Source organism: Carassius carassius, chromosome 16 (genome assembly GCF_963082965.1).
Source record: "Carassius carassius chromosome 16, fCarCar2.1, whole genome shotgun sequence".
Lineage (NCBI taxonomy): Eukaryota > Metazoa > Chordata > Actinopteri > Cypriniformes > Cyprinidae > Carassius > Carassius carassius.
The window spans coordinates 18,408,048-18,435,209 of record NC_081770.1 but is presented as its reverse complement, the minus strand read 5'-3'; the positions used below and the strand labels follow the sequence as shown (position 1 = coordinate 18,435,209).

General features: G+C 37.4%; 1 protein-coding gene across 1 annotated transcript; it reads right to left on the bottom strand.

The window, feature by feature from the left end:
- Positions 1-1,583: 1,583 nt before the first annotated feature.
- rc3h1a (ring finger and CCCH-type domains 1a) lies at positions 1,584-27,042 on the bottom strand. Its single transcript, XM_059569345.1, has 20 exons — positions 26,834-27,042; positions 22,999-23,432; positions 18,028-18,148; positions 17,207-17,446; positions 16,949-17,124; positions 15,858-16,058; positions 15,392-15,524; positions 15,177-15,295; positions 12,453-12,565; positions 12,087-12,374; positions 11,591-11,793; positions 11,168-11,493; positions 10,920-11,081; positions 8,385-8,531; positions 7,699-7,912; positions 7,526-7,610; positions 7,321-7,423; positions 2,472-2,603; positions 2,123-2,214; positions 1,584-1,957 (listed from the first exon to the last, which is right to left on the bottom strand). The coding sequence occupies exons 2-20, from the start codon at positions 23,227-23,229 to the stop codon at positions 1,801-1,803; spliced, it is 3,243 nt and encodes a 1,080-aa protein (XP_059425328.1). The 5' UTR covers positions 23,230-23,432; positions 26,834-27,042; the 3' UTR covers positions 1,584-1,800.
- Between the last annotated feature and the right edge of the window lie 120 nt (positions 27,043-27,162).

The window sequence follows — 27,162 nt, the reverse complement described above, 5'->3', positions numbered from 1 at the left end:
CAAAAATATGCCTCCATAATCTGTAATAATGCTTCTTCCAGTGAAAAACAAAAATCCATCCTCGATTATCCTCTAACCTCAATATCTGTTTTCAATTATAAATGGTGCTTGATCTGTGCATATTTCTCATCTGGTTCAAACGACATGACATTTTCACTGACGAAAGTAATATTAAGGACTTTAGCCAGAAGCAACAGTTTGAAGTTAAAAATGTCTTAAAGATGGATTTGTTTATTACAAAAATGCATCTTTTCTCTTCATAAGTGATTCATTAATGGACTGGATTGCTATGGATCATTGTGATGTTTTTATCAGATTTTTGGACTCTCATTCTGACGGCACCCATTCACTGCAGAGGATGCATTGGTGAGCAAGTTCTGATTCTGTTCAAATCTTTGGGTGAACTAGTCCTTTAAAATGTAAGGAGTCCAAGCTTTTCAAGTCCAAACAGTCTCCTGCAAGCCATGTGACAGTAAAGCAAAGTAAAGGAGCTCAGTTAATCCCCCGCTCAGTATTAAAATGATGTACACGCTTGAGCCCAGCCTGTAGGAGAATTCGATCGAACCGGCCCATCAAAACAACCTTCTTTACACCTCAAAGACGAAATGGAGAATGAAGGAGAGTCTTGAGGCGGCTGCAACTGGATCAAAGTCTTTCTTTTTGCTTTGAATATACACCACATTTTTCAGGATGACAAACACCACATATACAAAAAAACAAAACAAAAAAAATGTGGCTTGATATGAAGATCATAATTTCACTGACAAAGTGAAGAGTAGTATATACGCACTCTTAGAACAGAATGCATCTTTATGCATTACCATAGAGGCTTTCTTTCCATCCTCAGGATGGAAAAATTTAACTATACCCACTATGAAAAAACCAGAGTGACCTGGATTATTATTTCTATTCACGTCCACAAAATACAGAGGCCGAATAATGCATCCCTGAGGACATTACAACAGAAAATGATGATTACAGGCGGTTCAATCGAAATCCCACAGGCAGTGTAGTGTAATATGCTGAAAACAATACAAGGGCCCTATTAAGACTGGAAAAGGCTTATGGGTTTGTTGGCAAGAGAGCAATTGAGGTCAAATCAGTGAGCATTGGGGGTTTACGAGAATTTCTGTAATAGACAATGTAAAAACACTGTAAAAGCCTAAATGAAGCCTAATGTATGAAACATAATACATAGTTTTAACCGTCAAAATTGGTTGAATATGTAGAAAGCCTGCAGTTGCGGTGTAAAAAAAACAAAACAAATCCATTCACACACTGTAAACTCTGACAGAAGTGGAAACGCCACACCAAGCACAACAGAGAATACTACCGAAAACGTAGCACAATGATAAAAATGCTAATTTGAAACCCAAGATAGTGGATTAATGATCGTTAAACAACATAACTGAGATCTGAGATCATTTTATATGTTGCCTGACATACACTTAAGACTGTGGATTTTTCAGATTCACCCTGATTTACACGGCTATGGAAAAAAGGCTAGTCTCAGGAAGGAGGTGAACAAAAAAAAAAAGATAAAAAAAAAACAGGAAAAAAAGTTCTCGACAGCAGATACTGCTGTAAAAAGAAATTAATTCAGGGCATGATTGTGCAAGTCTGCTGAGGCACATGCACAGTGAATCCCACCCATATTTGCCTGATGGGTGTTTGAGGGTCAGCGGAGGAGGCGAAGCGCTCAGGATTAAACGAGTGAATACAGTGTTTTCAGCGTTTAACCTGGCATAATAGAGAATAATAGGTGGCTGCGCAAGGGGAATCTGAGGTAGAAAGAGCCGGCTAGGAGTGGACGACTCCGTTCTTGGGCAAATCAGGGCTGCTGGCCACCTGTTCAGAGGACAAACTGAGAGATGACGTCTTGCTGGTCAACGAGGACATGCTGCTGCTGACGAGACCACAGTCCTGGACCAAACTGATGGAGCCGTTTGAGCCCTCACTAAAATAAAAGAGAAAGACCATGAGAACTACTGTAATGGACACAAGAAAGCACAAATCTTGACTTAAAAAAAAAACATAAATAGCATTTACACAACTGAAATGTTACTGGTAAAATACCGTATATTTTTCCTTTGATTTATTATGTATATTCGTTATATTTTACCTAAGATGGAGTGGATGTTCATCTCGTTGCAGAGTGTGTTCGTCTTGTCCATTTTCCACTGAGACCCGCTTGTACTTGCCATCGTGGTTCTCCTGAAGGCAAAATAATGTAAATCACATCACTTTCCTTCACTTCCTGAACTCGAGTGAACAGAGATATAAAGGTTACTGAAATTACACTCCACAGTACCAGAGTTTAAAAAAAAAACAGTACTCTTACAAATGACCTTGCTTAAAAATGGATTTTCTACTCAAGAAATGGACACTGTTGCATGAATTATTCACCAGTAATAGAATATATTAATTATGAATAATTAATAGAAGCTCTATAAACTGCATGCGTCACTTACCATGGCCATCTCCTGTGTCCTCATGACGATATCTCTCTCCACCTGGTGCAGCTCGAGACTCAGCTGCTCACTGGACAAACTCCCAGACGACCAGTCCCCTCGAGACGGCTGGGACATGACTGAGCTCGGGTTCTGCCAAAAGAGACAGTGAAAAGCTGAATCATTAAAACAACAATACAAGAAGACATTATATATGACATACATATATATATATATATATATATATGTGTGTGTGTGTGTGTGTGTGTGAAAAAATATATCAGGAGCATTTCCTCCAAATAGGAAAGGGGGGCAGTGCCTCAAAATATTGAAAATAAATAAATAATTTTTTACAAAAATAAAACAAATGTCATTATTACAAATATTACATAAAAACGAGAGCGTATAAATCTCCCAACAGTGACGGCAGCATGTAAAGTTACAGCAGGAGTCTGCGCCTTGCGTGCCTCCCCTGAGCCCATTGAGTTTTAACAGATAAAGTGTGCGGTGAGTTTGGTGAGGGCTAATTGAGAATGAATGAGAGAAAGTCACGTGAGTGATATATGATTGGATATGGCTGGTTATGTCAGTCTGTGATTGGTTCAAGCGATAAATCCCATCTCGTGTTCGCGAATCAGTTTGACTAAACAATATAATGGCGTTAATGGAAAAACTAATAAAAAATAAAAAAAGTAAACAACTCACACATTTATATAACCACTTTTAACTAAGAAAATGTGACTGGGACATGATTTTATATTTGATAAAACAAACAAGCAAACAAACAAAACAAACTTTCAGGACTTTGCCTCCTAATTTCAGAACACCACCACATTTAGAAATTAAATAAAGTTCAAATTTGAAAAATTCTATTAAAAATGTACATTTTCTTTATATATTTTATGCGTACACACTAGGGCTGTCGCAATAACCGCAATATTGTAATACCGCGCTATTGACAAGCAAACCGCAGAGAAAAGATAGCAACCTCAGGTTTTTTTTTTATATATATGAGGCTGTGGCCTTCTTGTTTTTTCAATTTGTCACTGTGCATTCAATGTTAAATAAATTAATGATACAATATGGTTACGACTGTAATTTTCTCGCGAGCCGTTGTAGCTTTATGGTGCTTCGTTAGTTTTGAATAGGCCGGCTGAAACCATGGGAGGCGCTCGATCCCGTCCCAAAACCTAATGTCACGTCGCCAGTTTGGGAACATTTCGGCTTTCAACCAAATGAAAAGGGTGAGCCAGCGAATTTAGATGAGCCGATATGCAAAATTTGCGGCAAAAAGGTTCCTGTGACGCGGCAATACATCGGGACATTCTAAAATGCTTAACGTGGTTTAATGTACTAATACAGTGATATTAACAGACCAAACTCACTAAACATCATATTAATAAAGTATACTATCTACAAAAAAATCAGATGATCCCTGAATATGAATTCAACACGTTTAATAACACGTTAAGCCTTTTCCTCCCATAGAAACCCATCATAAGGCTTAACGTTATTAAACGGCTTTCATTCATATTCAGGACTCACCGTTTTTTTTTTTTTGTACATGGTATACTTTATTAGTATAATGTATAGTGAGTTTAAAAATAACTGTCTTAGTACATTAAGCCACATTAACAGTTTTCTTATAACGGTTTTCTATGGGAGGAAAAGGCTTAACGTGTTATTAAACGAGTTGCATTCATATTCAGGGCTCATCTGATTTTTCTATAGATAGTATACTTAGTATGATTTTTAGTGTGTTTGGTCTGTTAATATCACTATCTTAGTACATTAAGCCATGTTAAGCGTTTTTCACGGTAAGCGTTTTAGAGTGTCCCCTGTCATCCAGCGCAGCTGCCCCCTCAAGCATCAGGTCGCGGAGCAACATCAAAAAGAACAGCTGAGACCGGCCGACAGTTAAGAGTAGCCTTTGCGAAATCTGTAAAATACAGCCGTGAAAGTAACAGGCATACCTGCTGAAGTCACGGACAACCTCCGCGTCAGTGCCCATACCCAAGAGAGCGTGAGCAGATAACGAGCTCACACACGCTATCTGCATGAGGAGTGCATCGACTCCAATGCGAATCCAATGTCCTGGTGGGCCAGTGCCGCGATAATCCGCTGCTGTCCAAAGTCGCGCGCAAATACATGTGTAATACATGTTAGAACTCTTGGATTTCTTAAAAAAATTTTTTATTGGAAAACGCATGTTCTTGTTGCTGTTTGGCATTTAACAATAAACAAAAATGTTTTAAAACTGTCTCTCTGTCAGTTAAAAAAGCAACAATATATGCTACATAACTCAACGATAAAGCTTTGTATGCAATAAAAATCAGGATAAATTAGGTATGTAAAAAAAAAAAAAACAGCGGTAATACCGCATATCGCACTATTGAGCCACCCATAATAACCGCAGAGGAAATTTCTTAACCGCGGCAGCCCTAGTACACACTATTTAAATTGTTATGTACAGTCAAACCAAAATTTATTGACACCTTCATCTCACATTATCAACGTTTATTCACTATAGTTTAGAAAATGGTAATAAATTATGACAAGAACTCGGAGTTAAACTGTGTCAGAACAAATTCATCTTGATAATGTCAAGACAACTTGATAGAAAGCTATGTTATGAATTAGTTTGAGTAGCTGTCAGCTGTCAAACTGTTAACCAGTTACCAAGCAATGCTTCATTTTGTTCAGTTTGTGGTGTAAAAAGTGTAGGATTATTCTTGAACAGTCCATTTCATTAAATGAACCCAACACCGCATTCCACAGTTCGGAACGATTCCCCATCGAACCATTAGTGCATCATAAAACACAGTCATGGTGCCGAGATGACTAAAGGAGATGTCACCCCCTTCCCTTTTTGTGCCTGTCTAATCTCATACCAGCGATTCCAGGACAGCAGGAAAAGATTTCTCTTTGTTCCCCAAACTTAAGACCAAATGGCCAAGAAACCCTGTGGTGACCCCAATGCATAAATCCACAGCCTTATCATGAAAGGAAGGATGCTAAGGCATTCCTTTGGCCCAGGATCACCAAAAACCTTAACCCAGGGAACACCTCCTTTCTGCAGCTGTAAATTCCAGAGACTTTTGTCTCCAAAACCAATAGACTGAAATTAACCCACTTGTGGTTTAATACAAACAGTCTCAAAATAGCTTCCAATAAGCTGAATTGATTACCAGTAATTACCTCACATAAATCTTAAGTATCATGTATGTTTTATATAATCTGGGCAATTATTTCTGTGTGTTTAACTTTCATTACAGCCTATTCGTAGGGTTTATAGGAACTAATCACCAGAAGTTGCCTCATACATGTGTATTCTCTGTATTATGCATGCTTTATATTACTCAAGTTAATTTTGTGTTTTAAACATTTATCACGGCTAAATCCTTATTTACTTCCACCTCAACTATGGGAAGTATATGTATTTTGGTACGTACTTGATTGGTAAATGATTTCTAGGATTTTTTTATAAAGTAGATGTAGGTAGGATGCACCATATTTAAACTATTAAGTTTGCTTATTAAAGCGTTTAAACTAAACTCTCAGGAGTTTGGTTCACGTGGACATTACGCTAATTACATGCAAGAACCGGAGAACAGGGCGTAGGTCCCGCCCAAGACAATATCTGATTGGCTATCGCACCAAGAAGGACGGGTCAGATGGACACGCTTATAACCCAATGACAAGCAGCTATGTGTTGCTTTTTGCCCTGCTGTTGCAGTGACTTGGTTCTTGCCTATGTTTTGTGCGGACCTTTCCATTGTCCAGCGTGTACTCTTCAAATCACCAAAAGCTCACTCAAAACTCATCAACTCTTCAAGTTGAACTCCGTCAAACAAAAACCCCTCTCAGAGAAACTCCGTAGCACAGCAACCCACAATCCAGGAAGTCTCGCAAACTAAGCGCCACCCGTCAAAGCCAACCAACCACTCACCATCGAGTGCGGTCCCTCAGAACGCATCATCGACCGACTGCCAGCCAATCAGCGCCAGAGATTCCTTCTCCAGCAACTTCATTACAGAAGGGAACGCACAGGAGCATCCAAACGCAAGTACACAATATCTCCTAATTCTGGCTGAAACTGGTGCAAATCTTATTAAGAAAACGAACTAAGATTGAAGTGCTAGCAGATTGATTCTATCAGGTTGCGGTCAAGAAATAGTGTCTAATGCTAGACACTTGGGACTCCATTCACCCTCCGTTAATAACATCACTTTTCTCTGTCACTGTTTGAATGAATGTTTGTGTGTTTTCGTTAGTTTAGTTTGTGTGTATTAGAGTAGTTCAATAAAGCCTTGTCTGATTTTACATACCAGTGTCTTGTGCTGTGTGCTTACAAGTTACTGCCTTAAACTGTAGATTCTGTTACCTTGCTCATAATCAGTTATCATAATTTTATGATATTATTACCATAGGCCACGGGATAATATTTTGTCCAGAATTGATAAAATACCCTAATCTCAATTTATCGGTGGACGAATAGTTGATAAAGTGTTAAATATTAATTCTGAATAATTTGCATACTAATTTGGTTCTTATTCACTGTAATTCAAATCCCCTTTGAGTTATATTGATCTTAATTCCCTTATTAATCTTACAAAAGGCTGCATTAGAAAAAAGAAAATCAAATGAATAAATAAATAAAAAATATAAAAAATATATACTGTAATAAAAGTTGTTGTCTACATAATATATGTATGTGTACTGTATATATTATGTATATATAAATACACACACAAACAGTAAATATTTTGAAAATGTTATATAGTGTTTTATACTTAAAATATAAACATAACATTTTTCATAAATATATACATGTATGTGTTTGTATTTACAAACAAACGGACAGTCTCACCTCTAGGCCGCGACTCTGTGTCTGTTGGCTGATTTGGAGGTTGACCTTCTGTAGCTCCATCCTCAGCTGCTCTCGCGCCTGCACCGCAGGGGATGAACTAGTTCTGCGGGATAAGCAGAAAATATTTCACTCATTTACACCAGCTCTAGAATAAAACTAAACAGAAACCAAGAGCTTCTTGTAAAGGGTGGGGCTGGAGACATACCGCTCCCTGAAGTGCCCCTGAGACGTTTGGTGTGGCTGGTAGGAGTCACCACTCCACCCGCCGTGCTTCGCATAGGTGTAGTCAGCTTAAAGAGAAGACAAAGACCATTCAGAAACACTGAATCAATCATGTTCTCCCATTGGCAATGCTGAGACAAAGCAGGAGGAGTTTACCAGCTGAAGCGCTGTGCTTGGCTGAGTTTGGCATGGGTGGCATGGGACTGTTTGGCGGGTAGCCCGTTTTAGACGTGCGCGAGATGGCTCCGAAACGAGACACGGTGGGCAGGGAGCCAAAGGGAATGATGGGGTCATCGTCTTTGCCGTCTGCCGCTCTACGCTGAAGCTCCAAGCCATGTGCTCTTAGATTTTTGCCTTTGTCTATATTTTGCTGTGAGAAATGGTTACAGTTAGCTCAAGAATCCTATTTGAATATGCTAATTATTCAGCATGCTATTATTTAAATGCATCCAACTACACTATTTAATATTTAAAAAAACATTATCCAAGCGTTAACATGAGATAAGTCTGATCCAATAACAAAACTCACTGGTCATCTGTTATATATATATATGGCCTTTGGTTTGTCAACAGTATGATTAGTTCAAACTAAACAGAATAAACACTGATAACCTTTTGTAATGGAACAGCCACTGAAAACAGCACATATCTGAATGTGTGGGAGAAACAGGGACAAAATCCTCTTGCAATGTGAAGCCTTTCAACTTTAAATATCTCAAATGTAAAAAAAAATTAAGCTCAGGTTCTTCTTCAATGTGTGCCTTTGACCATTTTTATTTTTTTCTGTTTAAAAGACACCTGCTTGAGAATCCCTTATGTACCTCTAAACATGCTAAACTTACTGTGTCCATGGAGTTCATGCCCTCCTTGGACTTTATCTCTTTGCTGCCAATGTAGGAACCGAAGGTGTCACATGACCAAGGCGAATACGAGCTGGTGTAGTCCGGTTCCCGGAAGTGTCCAAAACTGTGGGAGTTGTCTTCCATGTACTGTGAGAGACATTGATATGGCTGCTTGATTTGGTGGAAAAAAATCCAATTGAATTTTTTTTCTGATAAATATGTGATTTAAAATGCAATTTAAAAAAAAGTTCAAAATTTGCTGTGCTAGCCTGTAAGACTGCACAATTTGTCCCAACATTTTGTGATTATGCATAAATATCAGTATACATTACAACAAGAACAATAATAATAATAATTATTATTAGTATTATTATATAAAAAAAAAATAGAAATATTAATAATGCTGTTTAAAAAAAATACAATATTAAAATAAAATAAATACAATTAAAATAAATCTTTAATATATATAATTCTATTAAAATTGTTTATTCCAGAAAGCAACAATATTATTATATTAAGTAAAATTAGAAATATTCATCTATAATGAAATGACAACACAATATCAATATGAAAATTAAAAATAAGAAATTATATAATTTCAGAATAATAATATTATTATTAGGGCTGGGATAAACGATTATTTTTTAAACGATTAATCTAGCGATCATTTTTTTCCGATGCATCGATTAATCTAACGATTAATTTTTTCAGACCGATTCGATTTCGATTATCTCCCCATTAATTGACTACTAACAATTTATACATGTTAAGGAATTCATGTTTTTTTCATTCAGATATGTAAATCAACATTGCAATATATGTTTATTGCTCTTAAAATTACAAAATAAAAGACTGACTAAGAATGCATTACTTTGCACTTGTATAGAGATAGCATTCAATAAAACCTTGAAGCCTTGAAAACACATAGCTTACTGAAACAAGCTTACTGAACACATAGGGCCTAGCTTACTGAAAAAAAGTTCTTCTTTCAGATGAAAATAACAACAACTTGATGTCTAGCATTCAATAAAAAAGGTCACCCAAAATACTTGTTTTGAGCAATTGAAAGAATACAGTAACCAATGTAAACTTGAGGGCTTTAAGCTAATACAGAGAGTGCTTTTCCAAAAAAAAAAAAAAAAAAAAAAAAATTAACAGTGGGAGCCAGCAGCCTGTCATGGAGAAAAAAAAATCTCTGAATGCTCCACGTGAAACTTTGGCGTTCCGCCCTTTTTCTATCTTATCTAATGATTTTGGTTAATATGCACGAGGGAGGGAGGGGGAGAGAGAGAGAGAGAGCAAGACAGCGCTCGTGTAGTTTGAAGACTGAGTGCGCGAGCGCACGTGAAACTTTGGTGTTTCACCCTTTTTCTATCGTGTTTAATGATTTTTATTAATATGCACAAGGGAGAGAGAGCGCAAGAAGCGCTCGTGTTTTTGAAGACTGTGAGTTTGCGCGCGCACAGCCGGGGCTCTCTCTCGTACGCGCCCTGTCAGGCGCAGCAGACATCCTATTCTACATCACTCACCGATCAAATAAGGCTTTGACAGCTGCCAAAAAAAAGATCAATGCAGAAAAACCCCTGGATTGGTTATATAACGTTGGACAGAATGTTGATCCGGCCATCGCATATATTCAGCGCACATAAGGTAAACGTTTTGCAAACGTTTTTTAGAGAAATAAAAATAGGTCGACGAATCGATGCGCAAATTTTGCGTTGACGTATTTTTTGCGTCGACGTCATCTATGACCTCGAAGGGTTGTCCCAGCCCTAATTATTATATTATACAAATACAGAATATTAATATTAATGTTAAGTGTTACATATATTCAACAAAAATAGCAAAATATTTCACTAAATCGGAGTGTTATTACATTTTTAAAAATTACAATGCTGTATAAATAATAATAACATTAACATTAAATAAAATTAAAATTAATCTAAAATAGATTTTACTAAAATAGATTTCAGAAAAAGATAATATAAAACAAAAAATTTTTTTCTAATTACAATAAAATATCAATATAAATAATAAAAAAGTATCTATTATTAAATACAAAAAAAGGAAATTACTATAATACAATAATAAAACACAGAATACAATTAAAATTACAATACTACTAATATCTAGAAATAACAATACATAAATTAAATTAAAATTAAATTTATGCTTTTAGCAGATGCTTTTATCCAAAGCGACTTACAGTGCATTCAGGCTATCAATTTTTACCTATCATGTGTTCCCGTACATAAATATAATATAAATATAAATATACATAAATACAATTCTAATAAATTCTTAAGATAGATATAATTTTACTAAAATAGATTTCAGATAATAATTTTACAGACCCAGTTATCAAATTATTATAACTTTTTAATTTTTTACAAATCTAATTTATGGCAATCTTAATTTCTTTATTTTAAAACATGAATCCATTGTTTAATTTAGATTAAACATGCATCCCTTCTACATTTTGTTGAGTATTATTATTATGATTATTGTCTATGACATATTCTTCCTCTGGCTTACATGGCTCTGCCCCCTCATGTCCTGAGGGTAGTTGGGGTCGTATGAGTGTGAGGCGCTGAAGGGTGACGGGGAAGCCAACTTTCTCTCCTCCAGCTGGGCCATGATCTCCTGTCTTCGGCGTTGCAGGTAGTCCAGGGAGGGCTGAGGTCGTGTGTACGCACTCTGTGGACACATTATCAGAGATGATGATTTCTTTAGCTTTTAATTGAGACCAGTACAGTTTAAATATAGCAGGTAATGGATCTTACCCTCGGGTAACTCCTGATGTGACTGGAGTGGTTATAGTTGTCTGGCTCTGGCAGGTATGAAGGGTTTTGGGGTGGTAGCGGCGGGGGAACGTCTGGACTCCTCCGCACCAGTTCCTCTCGTGGGGACAATGTCTGAGGATGGGCGTAGGCTGAGTGGCGACGGCCGTCATGGTGTGAAGGGTATCCGTAATGGGAGCTAGCGTTGGCGCACTGGAGTTCTGAAGAATAGGAGCTGGAATAGGAGTCCGGATATGATGACATTCCTGGATCTGGAGTCGGATTGCGGGCGTAACGTGTGTGCACATGGTGGTGAGGATAAGGATTACCTGTAGAAATGAGGAAAATTATCATTTTTAAAAGTGCAAGGATATAGAAGCGCAAAATGTAACGTGTTAACTCAAAAGAACAACGGTGTTTTGGTACCTGCAGGGTACTGGGAGGATTCATATTGGGCAGAGGGTGGCACAGGGACTCTTGTATCAGAGTAATACCGTTCAGACTGGTGTGGTGAGTACATGTGAGGAACTCTAGGCACCGCAGGCATGTGCTTCTGTCCGACTGCGCCTTCACCCGATACCCTGGAGTGAGAATTTATGAGCATCCCTGCTTTTGGGATGGATTCCAGTCTGTAAATCAAGGGATAAAGTGCGCAATCACTCTGCACTCTTGCATTATTAAAATGAAAACTATTTTGATAAATCAATAATTTTGATTCGTTTATTGAAATTAAACTGAATGTTAGCTGCATGATTAATCGAAATTAAATCGCAAAGGCGATAAATTAGGATTAGGCAGAATGTTTATAACATTATGTCAATAATGACATAATATGTTATAAAAATAATTACTAAAAAAAGTTTGACATCCCCCATGCTGATATACGATTTATTTCCCACTGCTAATAAACAAATAAACTCACGAGTCTGGAGGTGAGCCAGGTGCACTGAGGCTCCCAGAGTCCATCTTCCCTGGTTTGTGTGTTGGGTCATATGACGGGTCCGAGCCTCTGGAAACAAGGTGGGCCAGGGTGGAATCAGGTCCTGCTGCTAGGATGACGTTACTGATGGAGGAGTGCTTGCGTGGGAGTCCCTCCATCAGCAGCCCATCGTCAGTTAACAGACCAGTGCCGAGGTCCATCTCGTTCAGCTGGGTCAGGGATTGGCTGAGCTGTCGCCTCATTCCCAAACGTTTATTCATCTTACGGTACCTGTCGACAGAGAAGAGGTGGTGAGGCTGATGCGAATGCTTATTACGCTTTATTTAACGTAGTTCAAGTCTTGCGTACTTTTCAAGCTCTTCCTGAGAGTGAGCGAAGGTGCAACTTGCTCCGCGAGGACAGCCGCCTTTTTGTTTCATGTCCCGACACATGTAGGTCTTGTATTTGCTGTGCTGAGGTGGCTGTGGGCAGTAAGTGAGATATGCTTAGTCATTTCTGGGCAAGTTATTCGAATTACATGATTTAAAAATAAATGTAAATAAAAAAAGCTAAATAAACCATTTAAAAATTAAACCAAAATTAAAAATGAAAATATAAAAGCTGATTAAAAATAATTAAAATACAACAATTGCCTATAAATAACACTACAATAACACAAACATGTGACCCAGGACCACAAAACCAGTCTTAAGTCGCTGGGGTATATTTTTAGCAATAGCCAAAAAAAACATTGTATGGGGTCAAAATGATAGATTTTTCGAAAAATAAACTGAAATTAAAAATAAATCAAAATTTCCTAATGCAAATTTTTAATTTTTGATTAGTAATATGCATCGCTAAGAATTCATTTGGACAAATTCAAAGGTTATTTTCTCTTGAGGTTGACCGTTTTATCGGTTTTGCCGATTAATCGGCAGTGATAGTTGATTGCTGGAACAATCGGTTATCTGCAAAAATCCGTGCCAATAGTTTTCCGTGTTTCGACCTTTGCTGGAGCGGCTGATAGTTACCCGGGTTGGGTCCGTTGCGGGAGCAGCTGAGAAGGCTCTGTTTTCATTATACAGTGCGAGAGCGGCCTGTGGCTGAAATCACTGACAGCACGTGATGTCTGTTTAGACCATAGACTGGTTTAGACACAAAAATCCTGCCGTGCCTTCACATAGTTTTCCATTAAATTACATTGCCCCAAATCGTTGTTAATGTACATAATGAATTGTATATTGAGCATTTCCATCAAAACGTTTGTCTTTCTGTGGCTCTAACAAAGTCTGTATGCTTCATTTATAGAGCTATAATATAGATCGCTCTTTCCGTTTGCTCCGTCAACTTGTGTCCGTTTGGTGAATAAATGAACAGTTTTAGAGCGCTGCTCGAGTTGAACGCGACGCGTCTGGAGTGTGTTTGATACCAATGAGTTCTCCTAGACTCAGTGCTGCTCGTTTATTTTTATTAGATAATCACTTGAGTGTTCAATAACAGAAGCAGTTCAAGTGTGAGAGTATACATTGTGCTGGTATAATTGTAGGGCCCTATGATTTCCACGATGCAGAAAACGTGGACGGAATCGCGGAATCCATTCATAAAAACAGAATTCAAAGTTTAACGCACGTGACGATGATCACGATCGCAATGATTTCAGCGTCTGTCCTCTTAGTAAATGAGGATGAAAACACATGAAGAACATTTCCAGAACTGCTCTTGGAGTCACTTCACGAGCATTTGAATTGAGCAAAAGCATCATAATCACATGCACAGAATTGTAAAGGTATTCATTTGTTTTGCAACCCGTCAAAATAGAAGTCCGGTTTTGAAGTTTATTGTTCAGTAGAATGTATATAGCCTACTACAACTACTAAGATGAAACTAGGGCTGTCAACGAATATTCTAAATTCGAATATGTATTCGAATAGTTTTAAAAAAACGAATTTCGAAGGTGAAAATTAATTCGAATAAAAAAAAATGTGGAAAAAAAGGCCCGCGGTAGTAGAGGCGTGGTTGTCTGCTTTGGGAGTGGGCGCGCTAGCGCGCCTGAGGGTTCAGGGACAGGTCAAAGCCTCACAGGAGTCGGACTGTCTGGCACAGCATCACTGCTGAAAGTTGACGCATCTTCATGGAAGATGCCAGCAAGTGCAGAGCCCAACTCGACCCCAGCAGAGAAAATGAGGTAAAATTGTTGACCCGCGAGATAAAGTTGTATGCAAGCTATTTAAGATACAGTTAGCAGTTAGCATACCATTCGACCACTAGCAACATGAGGTCACATCTCAAAAATGTGCACCCAAATGAGCATGGCATAATGTGTGGAACTCCAGTTAAACAGTCACGTCTTGACACTTAACGTTACTTTGCATCGCCCGCCGCAAGCTTTGTCTGCAACACGACAAGAGGCCATAACGGATAAAATAATTTCGTTCATTTTTAAGGACATGAGACCGATCAGTATCGCGGATGGGGCAGGCTTCGGGGAGTTCTGTCAAGCAACGGATCCGAGGTTTGATTATTTATCGTTTCATGTCAAGGAAAAGTTCCATGTTTACCACGGCAGAGCTCGCTCGGAGCATTCAATGTCAGTTCTATATGCTGTAAAACTTCAATTAATATTAATAATATTTGTTTCAATCACTGAATGAAGCCTGCTATATTTGGGACAACAGTCGCGACCTTAAATTGCTTGCACAAAAATTAGTTTGTTCATTTAAACCATTATGCGCAGAGAACGTGAGGATGAGAGAGCGTGAGGTCTGCCGTCTTGGCCATTAGTTGATTTCCTTGTTTTTGTGTAGGTAATATGTTGTCATATATGTTTAAACTTAAATAGACTATCTATACAAGTAGTTATGTCTCTTTGTATTATTTTTGCCTGTTATTGACGTAATGCATTGACAACATGCGCAACCAATAGTTCGAATATTCGTGTATTTTTTAGAGGGAATATTCAAACGTCAATTTTGCAAAGCAATTTTAAGTGCTGCTGCTACTTAATAAAAAGTAAAAAAAAATAAAAATAAATGTAAAACCATTAAATATTAAAACAAATTAATTATATTTTCCATCTGCAATTTGGTTACCGACCTGCTGCTGATCCCCTCCTTTTTTGCTGTGGTTCTGGATGAAGTCCACCAGGCCGTGAACAACGGTCCGCACCGCTTCCAGCCCTTTGGCAAGCTGCTCCCATATGGGTGCAGGGGCATCTGTCAAAAACCAGGCAAAAAAAAAAAAAATCAGACATTTATGTTTTTATGAATGTACTGCACTGACAAATGTGTGAATGGAGCAGGCTGATGGACCTGGGCTGGGGTCGATGTCGGCCAGGAGCTCCAGATGGGGTCTGAGGCGGTTGAGATTGGCTGGATCTCCGGTTCTCTGAAGGGCAATGGTGAGTTCTTGCACACTCTGAGCAAAGGATGCTGGTGTCTGCAGCTGAAACACACAAAGCCACATAAACACATGCTTCACATACCAGCAGACAAAATCAACATGTTTTTATGCACAATGTGATGTTTGCTAAACCCAAAATGCGTTCTCTACACAGGGAGGGGTCTTACTGGAGAATTTAAACACGTAACAATTGGACATTCAATTAAAAAATTTTTTTTTGCAAACTTGCCTTAAAAAAATACAGCTCCACCTAGTGAAATCTTAAAATAATACCCTGAACAGGATGTTTGAAAGAGTTATTACCTAGGCACTTTGAACCACAATTTATAAATAAAAAGCCATTTTTATGTATCATAATACACGCTTTCTTCATACCTTGTCTATGATGGACTGCATGTGGGATTTGTGCGACTGGTCGCCGTACAGTAGAGATGACCACTGGTCCGGGGCGATACGCAGGCCGCCCTCCATCGCGATCTGAACGATCTGAGAGTCATGTTCCCTCCTGAGAGCCTCGTATGTGCGAAACTCCTCCTTCAGCTGCATCAAGGAGGAATCTTCATCACGTTTGGTCACCTGATTAAAACAAAATTTGATATTTAATATAAAAACAAATACAAATGAAATGTACACATTTAAAATGCTTTTTTTTTTTTTTTTATACATACATTAGTAATAGTTTATATACATTGAAAAAATATTTTAAATCTTAAAGAGATCCGTTTTAGAATGTTTTAAATCTTTTTTATATTTTTAAAATCAGTTCACATGAAATTTAATGTTTTTTTTACTGTAATTTAATATAAATACAAATAAGATAAAATGAAATTATAAAATGTTATATTATATAAATAAAATTTTATATCATTATATATTTTTATTACATAAAATTTTGATGTAATGAGGTTACTATGAAAATACTACACAATAAAAGTTAATTATATACATATATATAAATTTTCTTTTTTTAGGTTTCTTATGCTCATCAAAGCGGTTTCTATTTGATCAAATTTTTTTGTTATTGCCATTTAAAAATTACAGTTTTATACTTTAATATCCTGTGATTTCTCCAGTTTTCAATGTCATTTGATCCTTCAGAAATCATTCTCATATGCTCATTTATAATCAATGTTGGAAACAGCTCTGCTGCTTAATATTTTTTAGGAGCTGTGATACAGAAATAAATTGTACTTTAAATAGGAAACCAATATTAAAAATGGCAAAAAAATCGTTTTTTTCTGTATTTTTATCAAATAAATACAGCACTGATGAGCATAAGAGACTCTATTAATAATCATTAAAAGTCTTACTGATGCCAAAGTTTTGAACGTCAGTGTTTGTGTATATATATATATATATATATATATATATATATATATATATATATATATGTGTGTGTGCTGTAATGAATCTACAGAAATGAGAATCATTGATATTGTGAAGGAAAAGATGAAAAGGAAAAGCACCTTAAAGCAGGAGGCCCTGTAGAGGAGCTGCACCACGTGTCCTATGCTTGTTTTCGAGGCCTGAGGAAAACGTGGTTCGAGTCTCTGGACCACAAACAGGACCAGAACCTTCCGTGAGAGGGCCGAACCATCTTCCAGAGCGAGTAGGACCAGCTTCAGTGCTTCTTCCTGCATAGCTGTTGGGTGAAAACCAATTTTTGTTAGTGCCCACAAATGATTTTATCAGCCTGCTATCACGTTATAGTGGAGAAATCTTACCAGGGCCGAGAAACTGGCAGCCTCTAGCTCTGACGGCGGCCCAGAGGTTGGAGGAGAGCTGCTGGGGGTTCTGGTGCTGGAGGATGAGCTCAGTGACAGTGCGTTCACCCAGAGAGCGGGCGGCCCGCATAGCCCGGATGCGGCCCTCCTCCTCCACCAGCTGGCAGTGAACCAGAGTCACCAGCTTCCTCTGCATGGGTCTGCTGAGAAGGCTCTGAGCGGCGCCATTCAGCCCTGCACCTGCGCAAATCAACACCAACAACACACAAACGTTAACTGAGCCTTTTCATGGACTGCTGATTATCACTTAAAAACAATAGAGCATATGTTAAAGACAATAAACAAGGTGTGTGTATATTATATATATATATATATATATATATATATATATATATATATATATATATAAATATATATATATATATATATATATATATATATATATAAATAAATTACTTTTCTTTTTGAAGAAACTGAAGAAATAATGGAGTAAAAAAAAAAAACAAATGCAACCACAATACAACTATTAGATCCATTTGATAATGGATTAAGGACGATAAAAATAAAAAATAAAATTAGTCCACATAGCATAAACATGGCAAATTGTTAAGTGTCTAAACAATAATAAATACATTTAAATCAAATAAGTTACCTCAAAACAAATAAGATATAAATCATTCAAAATTTTTGCAGTGCAAATCACAATCCAATGATGATATTTTCATGCATTTGTAGACGTATAAGATAAATCACTTAAAAAACACATTTGCTAATTTATTGTGAAAGAATGAATAAAAAGAGTGATGTAAAATGGCAGAGACCTCTGGTGTTGCTCAGGGGTTTGAGATAGAGGGCCAGGTCCTCCACACATGTGCGAGACTCCTCATAGTGCTTGACGTCCTCTGCAGCTGTCAGTAAAGTGACGGGGGGAGCTTTGGGTACCTGCAGGAGAAAACATATGTGTCTTTTACCATACCAGAGATCGTTCCCATTTACAGGGCTTTGAGGGCATTCATCACAAAGAGGTCAACACGTGATGGGCCTGTCAGCATTCATCTACGTGTAGAAAATGTTCACACCCACAGACTCTCATAACAAAGTGATTTCTCATCAAAGGGCCCCGTCATTTGGGCTGTCATGACTGTCAGGTTTGTCATAACTGCAAGTTTTCCCGATGCTCGGGCTGCACAATTAATCGAAATTAAATCGCAAAGGCAGTAAATCACGATTTATTGCCTCCAAGCTTTCAGATGGAGCAGCATTTACTACAAACAGCCGTAGTTCACTGAGGAGATACGCAAACAGCTGGCATTATCGCAAATGATTTTGTTAATTCCATAATCCTACAATTATATCGTCTGCGATTATGAAAGCGTCAACGGGATTTTGCATAGCTTGTCAGAGAACTATGGCTCTGTGTAGTAAATGCCGCTCCATCTGAAAACAGGTGCATATTTACTACTAATCACTAGGGGTGTAACAGTACGTGTATTCGTACCGGACCGTTTCGGTACAGGGCTTTCAGTACAGTGCACGTGTGTAATATTAATATGAATATGAATAACCGAATGCAATATTTTGTGTGTGGAACATAAGTACATTTTCGTGTTTCCAAACGAACATATTAAGTGGCGGAAGTCTCCGCGTTCAGCGCAAATCCCGCCCTGCAGCTCATTCTAAGGCTGGTGACACACTGGCTGCGTGGCGTTTCTGCTGCGTGTCAGCTGCTTCACGTTTTCTGTGTCTTTACACACCAGAATCGTGCCTGACGCGGCTCTGGCGCGCTGCTCCTTTTGTACGTGACATAGAGGGAGGCCGCCGACAGACCAGGATCTTGTCTTCACGACAACAATATCTATACTTCATGTTGAGCATAAATATAAAGCCTACTGATAAAGGACACCGTCAACAGTATTGACGGCAAAATAGACTATGTTTGACAGGTGCAATATGCCAGTGTGTCACCGGCCTAAGGTTTTCAAAAGGCCTCACACGAGTGTGAACATCTCTACAACCAGAAAAAAAAAACGATTATAATTCAAATGCAGCTCCCGTCGGCACGAAATCCGAGCAGGTCTAAAAACTGAAACTGTTGATGCTGCACTTTACACTTTGGAAAAGTGATATATATTTTTTAAATATGAGCAGGCCTACAAGCTGGGATTGGTAATGCTGCACTGTAATCATAGTTATTTATTTATATTTTTCATTATATTTTATTATATGATATTGGTTTTTATATATATTTTATTAAAAAGTATGTGTGTAAACAAAAGTGTTAAAAAAGTTTAAAGTAATAAACAACCTGCAGTTTAATGTTTGCATTTCTTTCCCTTACTGTACCGAAAATGAACCGAACTGTGACTTCAAAACCGAGGTTTTTTTTACTTTAAAACCGTGATTTTTGCGTACCGTTACACCCCTACTAATCACAGAAACGACTTTACTGACAAAATGTGCATGACAATGTTCCTGCAATTTGCCGGGTCCGACGTGCAGTGAGAAAGGGGCTTAAGAAATATTTGGCTATTATTTTCCAATAGTTTTTGTTTTCATTCTAAAGATATTCACTTATGCATGAATAAAAAAAGAAGATTAGAGGGATAATTCATCCAAAAATTTAAATAGTCATTTTTCACTCACCCTAATGTCATTCCAAACCCCTCCGTTTAGCACAAAGAAAACCAAAAACTATTTTGTTTTCTTTGCACAAAAAAAGTATTCTCGTAGCTGTTCATGTAGATGGTGGTTTTTAATACATGTAGCTCATCTTTACCTCATTTGCCTTTTATGAAAACTTGCATGGACTCTGCAAATTTTTCTGCAATTTTGCAACCTTGGTATTTTTGTATTTGTTTAATTCCCCTATTTAAAAACAGCGCACTATGACTGCAGTCATCTGAAATAATCCTAACTAGACAATTATGTAATAGTTACGACAGTCATCATACCCATCATCACGCGTGCAGAATGAAGAAGTATTTTTACAGACTTATATGGGAATGACTGGCAGATGTTCTTGGTTCTCTGTTGGCTGTGTGAGTGAGGAAGCAGTGTTTTTTACAGCCTCCAGTCCTGTCATGCAATCACACGCTTCTGTATGTCACATCAGGCCTGAAATCCAACCAGACCAGAATGATCGCAAGCTGATCATCAGAAACCTGACGCCCTGAGCTACCTCTCCACGCTGTACTTGACACGTTGTGCTCGTCTTCTAGATTCAGAAACAAGTGGATGCAGGAAAGACGCTAATAAACACGCTCCACCTCAAGTACAACTGCAGTGTTGTCTTCACAATAGCTGTTGTCTGGACATTTTGGCTGTTTGCCTCACGTTCCGATTGTTATCAAGGTCATTTGAAAAGGAAAAAAGGGCATTGTTTGGGTGACAAAGAACCACTGTAGTTTTACTTCCTCATCCTCACTTAGATTGAGGCTAGGGTGGAAAACCAAAAAAGTCAATAAAAATAAACATGTTTGGTACAGAATTAACCAGTTCAGTCAGTGTACTGTTTGAGTAAATGTATTACTCCGGGATATTGGTTTGTTTGAACTCAGAGGGAGTGTCAGCTACATTAAATAAGTTAACAGCTTAAGTCATTTGTGGATTAATGCTTATTGGAGACGCGAACCGTTTAAAACGATTCAGTTCGATTTGGTGAACTGGTTCAAAAAGATCCGGTTACATCGAATGATTCGTTCACGAACCAGATATGACAAACTGCTTTGTTTTGAACTCTCTCTCACAACAGACACGGAAGAGAAGACAATGCTGAATAAAGTCGTAGTTTTTGCTATTTTTGGACCAAAATGTATTTTCGATGCTTCAAAAAATTCTAACTGACCCTCTGATGTCACATGGACTACTTGGTGTTTTTCTTACCTTTCTGGACATGGGACAGTATACCGTACACACAGCTTCAATGGAGGGACTGAGAGCTCTCGGACTAAATCTAAAATGTAAAAAATTTTGCATTGAATGTGGATTTTTATTTAAAATTCGGTGAATATTCGGGATTCGAAAAGAAATTTGACAGCCCTAATAGAAAATATTTTATATTTTGTTATAGAAAAACAAGTTACGCTCAGAGTCCAGAGCTTTGATCATAACATTAATTCACAGAACAAATTCCTGTGTTCTGTGATATGACACTAGTTTTACTCAAATGCTCATGAAATGACACTCAGAGTAGATTTGGAAATGTTGTTCATGTATTTATGTACTCATATATTGAGGCAGGAGAGATTTAAAATCACCACGAGCATCACATGTGCTCCAGTATGTGTTTAGTAAACGAAACCATGCACCTGCGCCATTCATTAACACAGAACATACAGGATTCAATTGAAATAGTCTTTTTGCAGCTTAATGTTTACATAACACGATTCGATTTAAGTGTAATGACCTAATTTTGATGAATTAATTTAAAGTTTGACAAATTCCATGACATTCTGCGCTGTACAGTAAATTCCGTTTTTACGACTGATTCCATGATTCCGTCTGCATCGCAGAAACCCTAGGAATATCTGTTTGCAAAATGAAGGCAGCTAACATGATTTGTATTTTTTTTTGGTTTCTATACCCAATATATATATATATAATATATATTTATATATATATATATTTTTTTTTTTTTTATTATTATTATTATTTTTTTATTACAAATGCTATAAAAAAAATAAAGATATCGGCAAGTACCAAAAATAAATTATCGGTATCAGACTCGTTCTAGAAAAAAAGAGTGATATCAGTGCATCCCTACCACTAATACTTCAAGCTAGGGCTGTGCAAAAAATTGAATGCGATTTTCATGCGCATCTCATCAGTAAAGATGCTCCTGTAATTAGAAGTATATCTCCAGCACGTGCGTTCAGATCAGGGTTGCCAGGTTTTCACAACAAATCTTGCCCAGTTGCTTCTTAAAACTAGTCCAAAACTAGCCCAATCGCGCTTCCAGAAAGTTCCCCGATAAAAAATTGCTTCCCAGGGTTAAAATATAAATTTATGGAAGGGTTGCCCTGGTAAAATTCGCATTTTAGGGGCTAAATATCACGTTATTGCTATTGGGGTTGCTTCAAACCGCGGACATGAAAAACAATCGCAGACTTGGCAACACTGGTTCAGGTGGAGCGGCAGTTACTACACAGAGCTGTAGTCTACCGACAACTAACACAAAATCGTTTTCAAAATCGACAAAGAATCGCCAGGGATTTTAACATCGATTTTGTGTAGATTGTCAGTGAATTACGGCTCGGTGTAGTAAATGCCAACCAGTGTTGCCAAGTCTGTGGTTGTTTTTCATGTCCACGGGTCGAAGCGACCCCAATACAAATAACGTGATATTTAGCCCCTAAAATGCGAATTTTACCAAGGCAACCCTGCTAAAACTTATATTTTAACCCCGGGAAGCAATTTTTTTTGTCGGGGAACCTTCTGGAAGCGCGATTGGGCTAGTTTTGGACTAGTTTTGAGAAGCAACTTGGCAGGAGCGTCTTTACTGATGAGATGTGCATGAAAATCGCATTCGATCTTTTGCTCAGCCCTACTTCAAGCTAAATCGGGAAAAAAAACAACAACTGACGTGAAATCATTTTGTACACAAAATCAAGCCAAAATAAAATGTATTTAGAGTTTGTTGTAGGGAACTTTCGAGAACTTTTGTTGAATGCGAAATCGTTGGATTGATAACCGTGCTTGATTAGTGACTAATCTTCATATATCTAGCTACTCCGTTGACTACAGATCTTACCTGTTGCGAAATTTAGCAAATGTGAGCACACATTGAGACTCACCTGTCCGCTGACGAGCTGCAGCAGCGCTGTGTTGACGGGCAGTTGCTCGATGTCCGTGCTGATGTTGGTCTGGTCGAACGGGCAGGCTTTGCGGTGCAGTTTGTTTAGGCACATTTTGCACACAGTGTGGCCGCACCCCAGGCTGATGGGCTTGCGGTGGGTCTCTTCGAAGGTCTGTGTGCAGATGGGACACAACAGAAACTCTGTCCATTGCGGGGCTTGCACGGGCATTGTAGCGAAGCTCGGTCTGTGATGCACCGGTCCCCAAGATCTTCTCTTATTGCTGCATTTGTGTCTATATGCGTTTTGCGTAAAACAATATGACAGTAAGTCCTAAAGGTTCCACTGGAACCGATAAAGCTCTTCCAAAGATCACGCTTCTTAAATATTTCCTGACATCGTGGGCGTTCAGCACAAAGTGTGAAAAACATAACCTGAAAGACAAAAAACAAAACAAAAATGATCACTCACCTCAATATTTTTATGCTAAATACCAACATGCCAAATGATCACATTCAGCCTCAGATCAATTAAGTAACACTTATTAATTGTGTCTTAGTAGATTACTTTATGCAAATTAAACATTAAAAATGCATTTCTAATACTGAAGCTAAATTGAGCCTCATTTATGAAACCGAACAAACAAAGAGTTTACAAATATTTGTTCCACTTACTTCACAAATAACTGTTGACACACAACTTCTGTAATTAAAATGTTACATTTTTGATCAAATCCCAAGAAGCTTTGATATTCAAAACTTGAAAACACGTTTACAAAACAGTTGCATTTAATACCTGAAAACTTAAATTTTCCTAAAAATAATAATAATTTTTTTATTTCATTTTTTTACTTGGCTACATTTACAGTGTGATATTCTTTAAACAAATCTTTTGTTAAAAGAAAAGAAAAAAAACCCACATGATCACAAACACCAGTGAACAAAAACACATGACTCATTCTCTTTTTCCATTTTCGTCATCTTAGACATTCTTATCACTGACCCGAGTACAGCAGGCTTATTTTGGTTATCAAAGATACCAACCAAGCAGGATCTTTTGGCTAACATTAAACCTTTTGGCTTCAGCCTACCAACGCCTCTCCAGCTCAATAACATGAGCTCTATGAAACATTCAGTCCTGACCGGGAAGTCCAGAACAGCAGTAATAACCCGACTCATCATTTATTACACCCCAGTCTGCATACCGTACCTTACAGCTGCCTGAAATAGCCATTATATAACCAAAACAACACAAAACCAAATGACTAATCACAACTAAAGTCCAATTCCTTTGACCGCTCCGGCGGAAACATAACAAGGAAGCATTTCAGGTTACGAGTCCTGAGATCTGACTCATCTGACAAACAAAATCAGCGTGTTTTCAGGAGCAGGAAGGCAGGAATTCTGACCTATAGGGAACAGAAACATGAGCCATAACAAAGAGCACAGTTTCCATCACATGCACGAGAGTTGCAGACTCATGCTTCAGTGACAAAAGCAAGCCGAAAATAAAATCATAGATATCAGTCACGGAATTGAACAAAGTTGAAATTTGGAGTCTCAAAATCATGAAAAATGAAAACTATTCTGATTTCCATCCAGTCAGCTCATCAAGAATGCTAGTTTAGTTTTTGCAAGTGTGCGAATTGCACCATAAAAAATATATAAATAAATTATATAATAATATAAATACCCATTTTAACAATAAAAGTAATTCTGCATTATATATATATATATATATATATATATATATATATATATATAAATATAAACATGCATTGTCTTACCTAATGACTGCATGTATATGTAACATTCAAATACATGCTGTTATCTTCAGCAGCCACCCATGCAACTAAGGTACTTCCTCTTGTGGCAGCCATCAAAAGCACCGTTTTACACGGGCACACCCACGTTTTCTTTTTATGTAATAAATAGTTTCATTAGCACCAGGATTTCTCAGTAGTGTGATGAGTAGTTCGGAGTTATTTCTCAGTGGTGCTGGGATAACTATATATAGAACTCTCTCTTTATAGAAATACTTCAGATTACAAATATTAAAAGTATTGGTAACACTTTAGAATAGGTAACACTCGTTAACTACTATGACATTTCTCTCAATAAATTCTTAATTTGCTGCTTATTAATAGTTAGTAAGGTAGTTGATAGGTTTAGGTATTGGGTAGGATTAGGGATGTAGAATAAGGCATTAATATGTTCTTAATTAGCACTAATACATGGCTAAATTTCTAGTAATATGCATGCTAATAAGCAACTAATAGGTGTTACCTATTCTAAAGTGTTTCCGAAGTATTTTTTTTTTTACTTATGAAAAAGAATATAAAAAGGAAGTATTAATAAAATATTTCAAACTTTAAAATATAGATTTTAAATAATACATTTTAATGACATTTAAAAAATAAATATTGAAAATAAAAAAATTAATAAAATATTTTAATATAATAATATAAAAAAATAATATTTTTTAAGTGAATTTAAAAAAATGCATGCACCAGGAAGTATAATATATCAATGTGTATTCCCTAGTATCTCCATACAACGAATTAATGCAGTGTAATGTAATGTCTTAATGTAATGTGCATCATAAAGGTAATTTACATGCCTGTCATTCACTTTTGTGATTCAAAAAGAGGAATATTTTCAGATGCCAGTGCAGTCATGGAAAAAATTACCTCTGTTCAAAGCATGCCGAGACTTATCTCGTCTTTTGCCTATTGGAAACCCCCGAAGCAAGTTAACAGCTTTTAAGTGCCACTTAATTATCTTGCATTTAATGACAAAACTCAACGTGATCTAACGATATATAAACCACATCTTATGTATTCTGTGCCAAGAAAAGACAATGAGCACGTGTGCATCTTCACATTCCTGTCGGAATTAGCAACCAGATGAAGCCCATCAGATGAAACCCCAGGAAACTCTTTGTCAAAGATTTCTTGAGAAAATCTGATTTCGGTGTTAAATGTTTGCATAACATCAAAACCTTCAGAACAGGAAAAGACGGAGACAAAGCCCTTTGACTTGAGCTGGATGTAGCCGTAATATAGTAAAACACTCGCTTTAAACGATAAATAGTAAGATATTTTATACTTATGACAAATGCCACACGATGAAAAAACATTACTTGTTTAAAAGCTCAGATTTTCAAACTGTTATGCTAGTCAGCTAGCAGGTTAACTAATAACCATTTCTAGATAAAAACCAATAAGAACACAAAAAATGCATTAATAATCTTTACCTACCACCACTGGACGTCTTCTACATATAAAAATTATAACGCCCTATACAATTTAAGCTAATATAAATGTGCATTTGGACCGTTTCAACCGATCTGAAATTTGAATATTAAACAGCTAACGTTAGCCGATGTGCTAACAAAACAAAGCTTGTAGCCCTCGGCTAAATTTCTGAAGTTAAAACGCTTGTATCGCGAATCCCTCGGTGTTTGTAGTAATATTTCGCTAACTGGAAAACTTTAAAACCACATAAACGTAACACTAACCGTTAAATAAATGTATTCTTGCTGAATAATGTGCTCGTGAGCGTTAGCATCTGTGCTACGCCGGTTGCTGCATCCTAGGTAACGCGTACAACGCTTATTTGTAATTGTTTTAGGCGTTTCACTCGACTTAAGCGCATTTTTAACAATACTTAATGCAGAAATGCCCATTTAAGCGTTTTCAATCTGTTTTGTGGTGTTTCTAAGCAACAGACTCTACGCATTGTTTTAGCCTTTATAATACAGCGTGTACACAAAAGAAGCCAAACCTACAAGGACAATGAACCTACATAATATAAGCAGCACAGCATATACTCACAATATCTGGTCCAGCTCAGTCTTCACAGAAGAAGTGCGAATGTTGCCTGCAGCTACTGTAATAAAAGTTTCTTTGGACTGACTGCCTGAGTCTCAAAGCTCAAGCGAGAGAAGTCCAGGATTGCGCAACCGGAGATCATCCGAGACCATCGAGATCATATCCTCCGTGAAGTCAGCAGTCGCAAAACTTAACTAGACAGCATGGGTGGTGTCCAAAACACAAAAGAGCGGCGTAGTATGTGTTAAAACGCAGCCCATCAGTCATAAGCCTCTTTATGTTTGGTAAAGGCTGATTAGAAACTCAAGATGTTGTGTCTGAGTCTACATTCA